At 46.0% G+C, this 13,296-nt stretch overlaps 1 protein-coding gene across 6 annotated transcripts in view; it reads right to left on the bottom strand.

Annotated features, from left to right (window-relative positions):
• Positions 1-4,494, bottom strand: part of FLVCR2 (feline leukemia virus subgroup C cellular receptor family member 2) — a 38,785-nt gene extending 34,291 nt beyond the window's left edge. For all 6 annotated transcript variants that reach the window (XR_003570893.1, XM_027880814.1, XM_027880815.1 and 3 more), the window contains exon 1: positions 3,956-4,494. Coding sequence is in view for 5 of the 6 variants with exons in the window: in XM_027880814.1 (XP_027736615.1) it covers positions 3,956-4,471 (516 nt within the window). In the remaining variant the exon portion in view is untranslated. The remainder of the gene's footprint in view (positions 1-3,955) is intronic.
• Between the last annotated feature and the right edge of the window lie 8,802 nt (positions 4,495-13,296).

Here is a 13,296-nt window from a genome sequence, read left to right as displayed (position 1 = left end):
CCAGAAGTGAAAAAGAGAGCATCTCCCTGAATTTCATTCACACCTTATCATCCAGTTTGTCCACTTCAAAAGCCACCACCTAATCACTGCTAGACTGGCATTCCCAGCAGGCTGCAAATATCACCTAAAAGCTCTGCCTCAGGTAGTTTCTGTTACTGGAAGCCCTAAATCTCTGAAGTCACACAGCAGTTGCATCAGAACAGGGACAGACCTGAGGATCAATAAGGTGCTATGTCATTTTTCCCCAGAGGTAGAGCTTACGAGGCTGAAGTTTTCTTTCCTCCCAAACCACATCACCACCTTCTATCAACCCCTGCTAAAAAAAAACAAAACTAGGGCAAAATCACTGCAAAAATATCATTTAACACCCCCACATCTTTATTCCCACCAGCTGTTTGTTTCTCTTTGTCAAAACAGCAAGAACCAGGAACAAGATCTCTCTCAATCAAAAAATCCCCCAATACTGGTGGTAAAGCAATACAAAGTCAAACCCAAAAATGTTCTTTCTTTGTCTGTGTGCATCACAGTATACACTTCTCTGCATGCTGCCCATGTCCCTTGCCCATCAAGTGACAACATGGAGATAAACTAGTAAGAGAGAGATGTGCCTAAAATCCAGGCACAGCAGTCCAGCATGCACTATGGCAGCTGAAGAAGAGAGCTGGTACCTGACCACCAGACTCCAGCTTAGAAATTTCAAAAAGCCATGAGAATTTAACTCAGTATCTAGCTATCCCCACCACCATGTTAGTTCTGTCATGCCACAGCACCATGTGTGTCCTCATCGCCAAAAGACAGAAGAGCAAATGTGCTAAAGGCAGGAGCAAGACCTGCTGCTCCAACAAGCACATACAACCAAATGCTATTATCTCAGGAAAGCATTTCTTCCCACTGTGGTCCTGTCACCAGAGAGAACGAGAGACAGTCTCTCTCCAGCGTAGATGTCAGAAGTCTGTTCAGACCTCTCAGGCTGGTCTGAAGCAGGAACTGGAACCAGCTGATGAATCAATACACCCAAATGGAGGCAGCATTACACAAACAGCTCTCCCCTACCCACCTCTTGCATGGGGGGCTTCATGTAGACATCCAGCACCGAGCTCTTCCACAAGTAACACTGCTGACGTAGCAGGCACACTACTACTGATGGATGTATTTCAGAAGCATGTCAGACAAATTCCTCCCAATATTCAAACAAGTCTGAAGGGCATTAGTGAACTCTCTGTAACTCTTCTGCTTATTTACCCCAGAAATTAAGCCTGAGCAGGAGTCCCCACATAGATTTTTCCTAGTCTTTGAGGCAATGAAAGGTAATATTTTAATAATACTAATATTTTAATGCCAAAGCATCCAACATGCAAACTCCATTCTATACTTACCCTTACATGAACTTGCAGGAACAAGGAAAAATAATAGAAAAACATCTATGTATCTTCTTGTTAGAACGCAGAAAAGTAAAATACCAAGAAAATCAGCAGTGGGTAAACAAGTGAATGTGATCACCTCCTCCAAAAGGGTTCTAGAAGCTCTCCAGCATGTATTCAAGCGTGCTTAATCTAACCGTTTTTTACACTTCAGATACCACGGCCAACACACGGCCAGAAACAAGTGAGGTGATTCTAATACCCTACTAGGGATTGTTTGTTTTTTTAAAAGATATTTAACACCTGATCTGATTGATTCAATGATTTACTGTTCAGGGCCAACTCTGAACCTAAAGATTACCATCACTCAGCAAGCAGCATCCTGAGGAGACATGGCCTTGGCAGACCCAGACGAGCCAGCAGGCAGGGCTGTCCTCAGCACAGTGCTGCTGTCAGGACAGCACTGCTGAAGCGCAGCCTAAGGCCAAGAGGGCAGAAGCAGAAAAAGGGCAGGTATAGCAAATAAAGAAGCAGTGACACTGCCCCACTTCTTCATGTAGTCACTTGCAATTCTTGATGGAGAGGGACAACAATGCTTGGTATTCAGTAACAATAATAATAATTAAAATAAGTGACATGGCAAGGAAAGGAAAACCATGTAGTTGTAGAGGAATGAGCATACTTGCCATACTATCATACTGCAATTACAAAACCGCTCTATTATACCCTTTGCCAACACTCCCTAACACACAGTCTTTAACTGCAGTCAGGAAAACTGGATGCCTCTATTTCTAACCCCTGCCCAACATCACCAGTAGACAAAATAGATACTTTTCATTCACCCTGATTCTGCACCACAAAACCCTTGACTACGGGAATTAATAGGTCTTTCCTACGGAGTATGCTCTGCCTTTAGCCACTGCTATTTCTGACTTCTCTAATTCTCTATGAGAAAAGTCTGAACTTACAAAGAAAAGACTATGTACTGAACTGAAGTCTCATGGTCATGTCAGTTCAACTGCCAGAGCAGTGCGGAGCACCGAAAGTGTAGCCAAAGTTTGCTTTTCACAACCGTTATATTAAGCTGCTTTTTTTAGGATGATGAGGATTCCACAGAGGCATATAGTACAGGCTGACAGCTTCATTGTTTACATTTCTTATGTGCACTGTTGAGTAACTCCACCTGAATAATTTTTAAAAGTCTGACAGCAAAACTCTGAGTTACTTATTTGCTAATGCCAAGTTAGATACTTTCCACTCTAAAGATTAATTTAAAAACATATAAAACCCAGCCCACTAGAATGACTGATAAGAGCAAAAAGGAAAGCTTAGATGCTCTCGGAGAAAGAAAAATATGTTTCCTCTTTTCAAAATGTAAGCAATCTCCTTAATTCCCTAGTGCTGTTCTGCAAATTTCAATTCTTCAAATACCATCTCCAAGCATTCTCCTCTTTTTGCCTCAGCAGTACTTAAATAAATACAGAAACGCAGGAAGAAGCCTGCATTAGAAGCTACCAGAATTGCAAACCATTCAAATCTGAATGGCAGCCGCTCACAGGCTGAATGGTCCAGAGTGGTGCACAGTCACATGTAGGGGAGTACACTGGGTGTCAAAGCAAGGGGAACAGGTCCAGGCTATCAGCTAATGCCAGGTTCTGCTTCCCTCTTCCTGTCAGGGCTGCAGAGCCACATTCATTCTACTTATGCCCCATTGCATCAGTATTGGCCTATCTGCTTCGTTCAACTGGTATGAGCGGGTGTTCCAGTGCAAGGGTCAAGAAGCTGTTTTCCTGATCCTTTCAAAGCTGTGTAAAACTGTATCTCCTCTGAGCTCCAGCTGGCTACAAGAAAAGACAGTCACAGTTTGAGCAAGTGTGGGTCTTGGGCCTCCCTGACCTACACTGATGCAAGAGTGCTTGGGGAACTGATCTCACACTAGCCTGATGGAACTTTTATTTTTTTCAAAGCAACTGCTTTGAAAAAGCAGTGGAAACTCTGTATCTACTTTTAAGAGGTATGAAAGTGCTAAAGTCCTTTTCCTCCAGGGCTCAGTGACAAGTACTGTTTTCAGCAGACAGATAATCTCCTTTGTCCCATCCAGCTGTCACCAGGAAGAGGATATTGCAGTGTCAAGTCCAGAGGCAACTGCAGATCCGAGGCTTGAAGGACACTGCCTAAAGCATGTTTCTCAACACTGTGCGTTTCCCTCCAGCCTATCCATGGTTTTACTAAATCACAACCCTGGACTGGTGACTCATAGACACAGGAAGAGGAGGGCACTGGAGAAGACCCTGAGTCAAACATCTCTCAAATCCAGAATCATATCCAACCCCCACGCTGCCCTGAACTTTGTAGACTTAGGTCCCACTTGCCTCTGTCGTCACCATCAAGCCCACAGTGGTGTCCTTCCAGGTATCAGCTGTATTTCCCGGCGGGAATTTCCTGTAAGTGCCTCTTATCTCTGCTGCTGCCCTCCTGACCCTGTGCATCTCTTCGCGCTCCCTGGTCCTCCCCCTTCGCACTCCCAGTCTCCCAACAGGTGGCTGACAGCCGGCCCCACGTGCCTGGCCAGCCGGGGAGCAGATGCTCATTACCTGATTCCCGAAGACCGCAATGGAGCAGGCGGTGGAGACTTCGTGGGAGCCAAACCAGACAGAGGCGATGCGCGAGGGCATGCCCAGGATGAAGACCTGGGCCAGGGCACAGATGACCTGCCCCAGGACGGTGACGGGGAAGAGGTGCGGCTTCATGCTGCCCAGCTTCACCCAGGCGCCCACGGCATTGAGGGCTGAGCCAGCCAGCGCGATGAGGCGCAGTCCCCTCTTGTCCAGCAGCCAAGCGACAGGGAAGAGCAGGGGGATGTAGGCGAGCATGTAGCTCATGGAGAGCCAGTCGATGGCGAAGGCGCTCACGTCGTAGAAGCGCACGAAGACGTTGTTGATGCTGCCGTACTGGATCCACTGGAAGGCATTGCACAGGGAGTAGCTGCTGAAGAGCAGCAGCACTGCCCAGCGACGCCGGGACAGCTGCACCTCGGCGGGGGCAGCAGCAGCGGTCCCCCCCGCCGCAGCCGACTGACTCGGCGCCCCGGCCGGCTCTTGCAACACCATGCCGGCACCGCAGGCCGCGCTCGGCTCGGGTCCCCGCCGGCACTGCCTGCCCCGGCCACCACCGCCGGGCTCTCTGGCGTCCGCCGCACCGGGAGGCGACACCGCCCCCGCCCGGCCCGGCCCGGCCCGGCCCTCCCCGCCCGCCGCCCCGCCCCGCCCCGCCCCGCCCTGCCGCGGGGCCGGGAAGGGCCCGGGCCCGCTGGGAGGGCATGGACAGGCCCTTGGGCACTGCCCAGCCTCGCCGAGCGGCCGCTCTGGCGTTACAGGGCCCCGTGGCAGAGAGGCTGCAGCCGGCAGCGATGAACGGGCTGACCAGAACTGTGCCCTGGGGGAGGCTGTGCCCGACCCCGCCAGAGATGCCAGGGTGGAGTCCTGGGGGAGGAACCGGTTTGGGTTTCGTTTGGGTTGGCTTCTGGTTGTTTTTTTGGTGCCATGGCACGCTAGAGAGTGAAAACGTCCAGTGAAGTGAAAATTAAAACATCTCAACGCAACTGAAGCAAAAGAGCCAAAAAAACTGAAGCAAAAGAGCCAAAAGTGATGTTTGTTTCCATCCTCACGGGGAACTCGCAATTAATGAGTCAGCCCTTGTTTTCCCATTACTTTAGCAACACGCCACTGGCAGATGCCTGCCTGGAGATCACTTATGATCTACAGTTCATTTAATTAACATCATGTTACCTGAATTGCATAAACATTCCTCAGCGCAAGGACACAAGGTTGCCAGTGTTGTTTCAGCTCTCTTACAGCATTTAATAGACAGATTAAAATTAATTTGGAAAAATTGGGGGCAGCGTCTTTAGGATATTGTATTCCTGAAAGAAAGACTTGAGTCAGAGAATGAAAAAGTTAAGTTTTTCTGGCTTGTATTTACTTTGTAGCTACATTATAATGTTGTCCTTTTACATACTTTGTGGAACTTGTGGGATGCCCTTCACAGTGGTACAACATTGTCATAATGTAGCCCTTTCATATAATAAATAAGAAAGACAAATTCAGAAGCCAAACTCAGAAAAGAGGTTTTCAGTCCCATTTATTATTAAGTTAGGCAACCAAAGTTACTCTAAGCTCTGCACAGAGATAACAGAAAGAACAGAGTAATTTGTTTTAATAAATTTGTAATTTTAATAGTATCAGGAATGCAACAAGTGATAGTGGTGCAGAGAGGGCAGAGGTGAAAAAAGAAAGCTGGAAAAAGACTATCATGGTCCAACAGCTGCTTAATCTGAGAACTGTGAGGTTATAACAGTAAAATAATACATAATATTAACTTTTAGGTTCATCAGATTTGAAAAGGCCTTTATAAAATTCTCAGCAATATTATACAGAAATCGAACTTACACAGAGATAATCACTATCATTTATTAAAGAGCAGTTGAAAAGCAGAGGTAAGTAAAGAAATATGTGGGCAATTTTTAGGATGGCAAACTGGGTTTGCTCAGAGGACTATCATTTTAATAAATGATAGTTCCTTAAGCAGAGCAAAGAACAAAATTTGCTGATTTTGTAGACATTATTGAGTTACTAAAGCCTAACTTAAATATGTCATCTCAATGTCGTATTTAGTTCTGTAGCTCTAGCTATCTGTAGCTGGAAGTGTTATCACAGTCCATGGCATCTTTAATTTGTAAACTGAGATAAACACAGGATAATGGAGTTAGGTTCTGCATGGCATGTGCCCTAGTCAAAGGTCTCTGGGCAGCAAAGAGGAAGATATCCGTGACCGAATGTGGTTTTCAGACTTAAATCACAGAAAAAGAAAAAGCAGAAAGAGTATAAAGAAAAAATATTATGAGTTAAGGAGACACTGACACACATCAGGAAAACACTGACAACAGTTAAATTTCTTTACACGTGACTAAAGAAACAGCACACTCGTCGACAGATCTTTAGATATATGGAAGACAATTAGGAAACACACATTTGATCCTTTGCCTCCCACCAGCCCTACTCCAAACTGGGGTCAGAAACAGTCTTGTGTTTTGTTTCAGTCCCACCTTGAGCTCCTAAATTTCTCTCAAAAATCCTTATTCATTACCAACAGAGTCTGTAGCAAGTCAGAGCCTGCCAAGATAGGAGTCATTTACTCCAATGTCTTAATCCTATCAGAAAAGTAAAATGGTAAATCAAGAATGACAAAAACACAGACCCTGCTGAAAGTAACACCTGAAAACAGATGCATGAAAGCAGTGCCCAGCCTGTCAATTGATTTTGATCCAGACAGGGAAGGAACCCTGGCTCCCCAAAGCCTATTCAGACAAGTATTTTTCATACCTATAGGCCTACACTTCCCAGAACTCTGATTTGAAGGCTGATTTGTTTTGTTACTGATTCTGTAAACTGTTCAAACACCCCTTTACACAATTTGCCAATTTCTGGACTAAAATAAAAACCCTGTGCTTTGCATTTCTTCCTCCATTGCCACATCTGTTTCTACTCACATGAGCCTCTTTTCCTTCTTGAAGCAACAGAACAGCTGCTTTTGGATTTCCCTCATCAGGCATCTTTATATAAAAATTTCTTAGCCATGAAAAATTATTTATATTTCAGGACAACCCCTTGAAGTGGATTTTAAAGCTAGAGGGAAATCTCCTTTACATGGAGATTAATGTAAGTGCTAAAAGCTTATAGAATCCTGTAGCCAAAAGTATCTGTGAGGGTGGGAAGGCATTAAACCAAAGGCAGAAGAAAGACCCACACTAAATGTAATGGTACAAGCCATCAGGTAGAGCCTAACCTCTCTATAATCTTCTTCCCTACTGATGTCAAGAAATCCAACATCTGATTCTCTTGGAATATATGCTGCCTTTGTGACCAATGAGTACATGAAATTCCTTTACGTTCTGTAAGGACTAAAGAACTTGCCTTGCAACGAGATTGTTATTCTCAAAGCCCACACAATAAGTATAAGTGCTAGGGATGATGGTGGCAATGATAATCCAGCTTCCTGATTTCTGGATGGCAACAGGGCTCAATGACAAGCAAGATGATATGAATGGGTGGTGGAAATTGGCTTGGAAGTTGCACAGAAGGCACAGTAGAAAATCATTGTGAAAAGAATAATTCCTTTTGTCTTTTCTATCCCATACTGGATCAGAGGTCCAAGGAGTAGGTGGACAAAAAACGAAACTTGCTAGGGAAAAGCAGGTATTTGAGGATCTACTGAATCTTCCGTTTATGCAGTTGTTTAGGTTCCATTTAAATGGGAAGTATCTAAGCTCAAAGGATGACAGGATGTCCTTTGCTTTCAAACTCACAGCCTTATGATTTCTGTCTCTAAATTCTATCATTGCACTTACAAAGCCTAACTAGTGCAGCTCTTAGGCAGCTCTACTGCATTTTGACTGATAGCGTTTAGGTCCAGAGGAGCTGTCAGCAGATATCCCATACAACCTTTCACAATAGACATCATAGGGAAGATTACAAGCTCTTTGTTAGTGGAGGGAGAAGTTTCACCTTGGGTTCAAATTGCTTTAGTGGAATTCTTCAGAGGTCAGGTAGTTGTATCATAATACCAAATGTCAAGACTGGAATAGCTGGCAGAGCCACTTACTTCTGGGTCCCACTCTCAGCTGGAGACACACGATGCAGTCCGGGCTGGCAGGGCTGCGGCGCTGAACAAAGTCTGCAGTGTTCCCCTCTGAAGCAGGGAAGGCTACGAGCCCTCTGCTGGCACCTATAGGTTTCTGCATCCCAAGAGGCACCAGAAAGCAGGACCGAGTATGCAGCTTATAAATGCCGTTAGTTAGTTAATTACTGCAGATTAGATACACCTTAAACCCTTAAGAATCTTTCCTTTTACCTTTCCAGTGTAAAACCTGGGTACATGGACACTGATGAACAACTCCACTCATTACCGTGCAGCATGCAACCTCTGCAGCACTCAAAATTTTGCAAAAATTACCTTCCTCTACACAAAACACAGTCGCTTGGTTGCACAGTCTAAAATCTCATCTAGAGAAGACTGCAGACCTCGGAACCACCAAAGCTGTGCAGGGGCTAACTTTGAGCACCAAACCTATCCGGTTCAAAGTTTAAGGCCTTTCAAAAGTATAATTCAAGGAAGGGAAATAATGTTTTGCTCCCCTTCAGCATATTTCGTGTGTAGCTCTTGCTCTCTAAGAGCTTCACTGGGGATGCATCACCTGTATCTATTTTACAAGGGCACAAAGAGTTACAGTAATTTGCCTGGGTGATTTGCCTGTGGTCCTACCAGGGGCGTGACTGTTTTTCCAGTCTGACACCTCCAGCCTGGGCTTCCAGGGCTTTCACAATAGCAGCTTGAAATACCACCTCTTTGAAAATCCAATCTCCCTGTTTAAAGCCTAGCTTTAACACAGCAATGGCCTTAATTTAACTCTGTCTAGCTCAGGTGTGATGTTTGTGTGGATAATAGGTCTGAACTGCAAAGAGTACAGCGTGACTGAAGTACTAATATTCACTGCTGCCTTCTTGCAGAAAGAAAAAGGTGCAAAAAGGAGTGTGCAGCATGGAAGAGCATTTGCATGCATGGTATCTCAGAAGTGCCAGTTTTTGGTCAGTGCACACCTCTCCAGACACAGGGCAGTTACGCTACTTCTGCATGACTTTCTGCAAACAGATATCACTTGCTCTACCCCATTCTCTGATTTGGCTGGATGAGAACCGGCTCTAATCCAAAAACTGTGTAACTGTGGTTAGTCTGCTGTGCTTCTTGAGCATCTCAGCCCAGCTATGTTTTCAAAACCCTTGCTTTTGAAAAGCTGTGGAGATACAAACAGTTGTATGGAAAGCTGTGCATAAGCTCACTGGAGGAAACCCACCTCACTCCTCTGCTGTGTACCAGGCACTCACATGGGACATGACGATCAGAGTAAAAGAAGTGAAAATGATCCAGTTAGACTCAAAACTCAGCCACAGTCTAGATTTACATCCCCAGTCCAGATCAGGGTCACAGATTAACCCCAAATACCAAAGCTCGAAGTTTATAAGCCCTTCTTACTCAGCATCCTCCAGCCTCCATCTAAGTGAGTCATATTAGTTCAAACCAATGACATAAAAAAAGGTTTTCATCTTCTATTTCTTGCAGTTGACATTAATTAATACTAAAAGAGTTCTGGAAATGTGCATGGTCTCATCTGCTGAACTCGGGCAGGTGCCTTTTCTTTCTCCCACTCACACTGCAGCAAAAGAGACAAACCTGGGAAAAGTCCTGAGGATCATGACACCAAACCATCGCTGCTGTGAGGGCAGAAAAATTGATTGCATCTTAGGAAAAGAGCACAGAGCTGGTTCAGAAGTTGGGAGGAATGTGTGCTCTCTCTGCATGGATGTCTCTGAAGCAGCAGGACTTTAAGGAGCTTGTCTCTGCAACCTCAGCTGCAAGAAAAATTACAGTCTCATGTAATTTTGTAACTTTGCCCTAGCAAGTAATGAATATACATTCCCTACCATTTAGTTCGTTAGATTTTTTGATTAGCCTAAAAAAACTTTATGTATACACATGTTGCCCAAATCCCCTCCAGATCACTAATCAATAAGGCGGCAAAACCACAGCAGAACACAGACAAAGTGAGCACAGTGCTGTTTGCTAGGAAAAGTCTCACCATTTCATGCCATGCTTTGCTTTTTGTCTTCTTGACAGCTTGTGATTTATAAAAATGCTTTGTCTCTTAGCAGTGATTCCCAATCTTCTTTAATCTGTGTGTGCTGACATATTAGCATCCAGGCAGCAATTCTTGTATGACAAGTGTTGCTTTGTACGCTATGATCATTGTAAGATGCAGAGAGAGGGTCTCTTTTGTGGCCTTCTGCTTTGGTCCAGCATGCAGGAGATATCCTTTTGCTGATGCAGGCTGGCAGCTCTAACAGAAGTGAATTCTGAGATGGGATATGTAAAACAAGTACATACATACTTTGGAGCCACAGCAAAATGGGCAACAGAGCTGCTTACTCTGTCAAACTAAAGATGTACCTCTACTTCTCTTCTGACTCGATGCAAACTGTGCTTGCATATTACCTTTCTTCTGCCCCTCAAGAGGAAAAATTCATATGCGAATCAATCTAGAGAAAGGGCACCACAGTAATGACAGCTGGGCTCATAACAGCCCCATACAATGGGATGAATGCACCTTCCCCTGGGCTGGCTGGCTCTGTGTCCCTTGGCACCTGCCATCTGCCATATTGGGAACCTGCAGCTGAGCTGAGGAGTATGAAGCAGAAAGGGAATACCAGGCATAAAAGATTGCCCTGGGCTTCCCATCGGGAGAGATATGTTAAGATTATGTCAGCACTGAATGTCCTGTCTTTATTTATCTTACCATAAAAGCATGCCTGAAATGCTGATACGGAGGGCTCGTAAAGTGCTGAGCCTGTGCTTTTAGGGAGACGGAAAGGGAGAAAGTTATAAAACCCTCCGTGCTTTGCAACTTGCTATTCTTCTGCACAGTTGCCAGGATGCCTTGATCCATGGGAGGTATTGAAATTCGGTAAAGGCCATAAAGGAAAATGTAACTCTCTTGTTCCCTGGTTGCCTTCTCCACCCTCTGATTGTATAAACAGATGTTGGCCACGCATCTCTGTTTTCTCTGCAGAGGAGACACCAGTCATCAAATGAATGTGGAGGACACGGTCACTAAGGCTTGAAAAGGACCCTCAGCAGCTGCCTCCCAGTGTCACATTCCACCTGCCCTCGGTTCTGGCTGACTGTCCTGTCTGCAGCAGAGCCACAGGAACATGTCTGCTGGGCACAAATACAGCCCAAGTGCTTCTACAAAAGCCTTCCTGGATGTCAAAACACTGAAATCCACCAGTCTTATCTCAGGTCTTGGTGAAGTGATTATGGTTAATCAGGGCTGCAGTCAGATCTGTTTATTTTAGCAAGTAGCTCCCTTCACCTGTGATGCTTCTCAGGCTCAGCCCCCACATCCAGCACAGTGATGCCTGCAAACAGCTCTGTAAGCCCCTCAAGAGCTGGTGAAGGTGGGGAACACCAAAGCAAGATCCCCATACCCTCACCAACAGCAGAAACATGCTGGGACCACAAAGCAGAACAGGTCCCTGGACCAAGAACAAGATCCTTGGCTAAGGGAGACCATAGACTCGCTCTTCCACTGGGACACGGACATCCCCTTCAGGCAGCCTTACCCAACCCTTGCCATCACACACATTAGCCTTGAGCCTCTCAGTTCTCCCTCTAGTCTGGCAATAGCCAGGCTAACAACCTTCAAACCGGCTCTGCCAAGAAGCGTGCAGGTGCAGGCTGGGAGCGCTCAGCTTTTGCCCAGCAGAGGTCAGCACGCACACAGTGTTTCGGCAGGCTGTGCTAGCAGAGGAGCTGTCTTTCTCCCTCACTGGCCTTCCCCGGCTGGGAAAGAGTCTCTCAGCCTCCTCTGAGCCCTCATCTATATACTGCTTCGAGAGAGGTTTTCAGTAAGGGACGGATAATGCAACAGACAGGCGGTGACATCCTGCTGGAGTAGGGACAGGCTGCCACAGGACCAGCCATCACCCGGTTTATCCAGTTGTGTTCCCAGAAGCATCCCCTTCCCTTGGAACAGCCAGCACCACAGTGGTCCTGGAGGCTGGGCATGGCCAGATAATACAACACTTGAGAAATGCCAGACGCCATGGAAATGAATTTTGAAAGGAAATGCACTGCTGGTAGGAGCAGATAATTGACAGCAATCGGGGATGATTGTCCTGGCCACCTCCCTGCCCTTTGCTCCTCTTTTAGGCTCATCTTTTAGTTCGTTTGAGGACAGAGAGGGCCACATCAAAGGACAAGCACTTGGCTACTCAGAAATCTAAAAGAAGTTGTGTGAAGGGTGGATTGTAGAGGCCTAGAGCCCAGGAAAAAGAAGCAGGAGACAGCACCTGTACAGAAGTGAAAGAATCTCCTCACACAGCCTAAACAAGCAGCTTTGTGCAGCTCTGCAAATAGCCTCAGGAAAAGATCTTTTTCTCAGCCACTGTTTGAAAGGGCTGATGGCCCTGAAAGGATATGTTGTCCCATGCTGCTTTTGTGATAAGGAAGTTCCCCCAGGAGACCTATTCTTCATAACAGAGACTGCCTATGAGACACCTCGCAATCACTATAAGCAAACAGAAGTCAAAACAGGCTTGAACTGTGCAGATCATCTTCTGTGATCAGGTTTTTGAGGGCAAGACCGGGGCAGAGACAAGTCAGATTGGAAGATATGTCTCCTAGCACCAGCGAACACCCAGTGTTTGGCTAAAACGGCTGAGCATAGCGCTGCTGCTAGGAGGCCTTCCAGCTCACAGCCAGCCATGCAGAGGAGGGACAGCTTAACTGACGATGCCAAGAATATTGTTTAGGTTTTGGAGAGGATGTTGTTGCAAACCCGTCTTCCAGTCTCACCACTTACCGCTTATTTTCGTTCTGAGTCGCAGTAATAAGTCTGAGACGTTACCAGTGAGTAGTCTAGCAATTCTGAGGGCATTATGTGAACCCCACCCAGCATGAAGGATCTCAGACCTCGACAGCTCTGCAACAAAAATATTGGCTTCATGTCTGCGTGGGCAGAGTTGACATATACATCAGTGTAGGACCCTCCTCATCTGCAGCTAAAACCAAGCTTAGCATTTCATAGCCGTGAGAAAACACAAAGGGCGCAGCAAGGATGGATATCTCTTGCTGTAGGTGATACTGTGTTGTCAGTGCAAGCTTTGCTAGGGTTCTGTTGCATCCTCCAGTGAGGAGCATGAGCCTGCAGTTCCCTCCACAGCAAACCCCAGGAAAGGTAGCCGTAGCTTTTTTCTCTGACTGTAACCCAGAAAACATGGAAGCATCAGAGCCCTAAGGAACAGCAAGTGAAAAATCCAGGAGA

Source organism: Empidonax traillii, unplaced genomic scaffold (assembly GCF_003031625.1).
Source record: "Empidonax traillii isolate 1590-97213 ecotype Southwest subspecies unplaced genomic scaffold, ASM303162v1 scaffold74:size2480735, whole genome shotgun sequence".
Taxonomy (NCBI): Eukaryota; Metazoa; Chordata; class Aves; order Passeriformes; family Tyrannidae; genus Empidonax; species Empidonax traillii.
The sequence above is the reverse complement of the archived record's forward strand: the minus strand, read 5'-3'. Positions and strand labels throughout refer to the sequence as shown.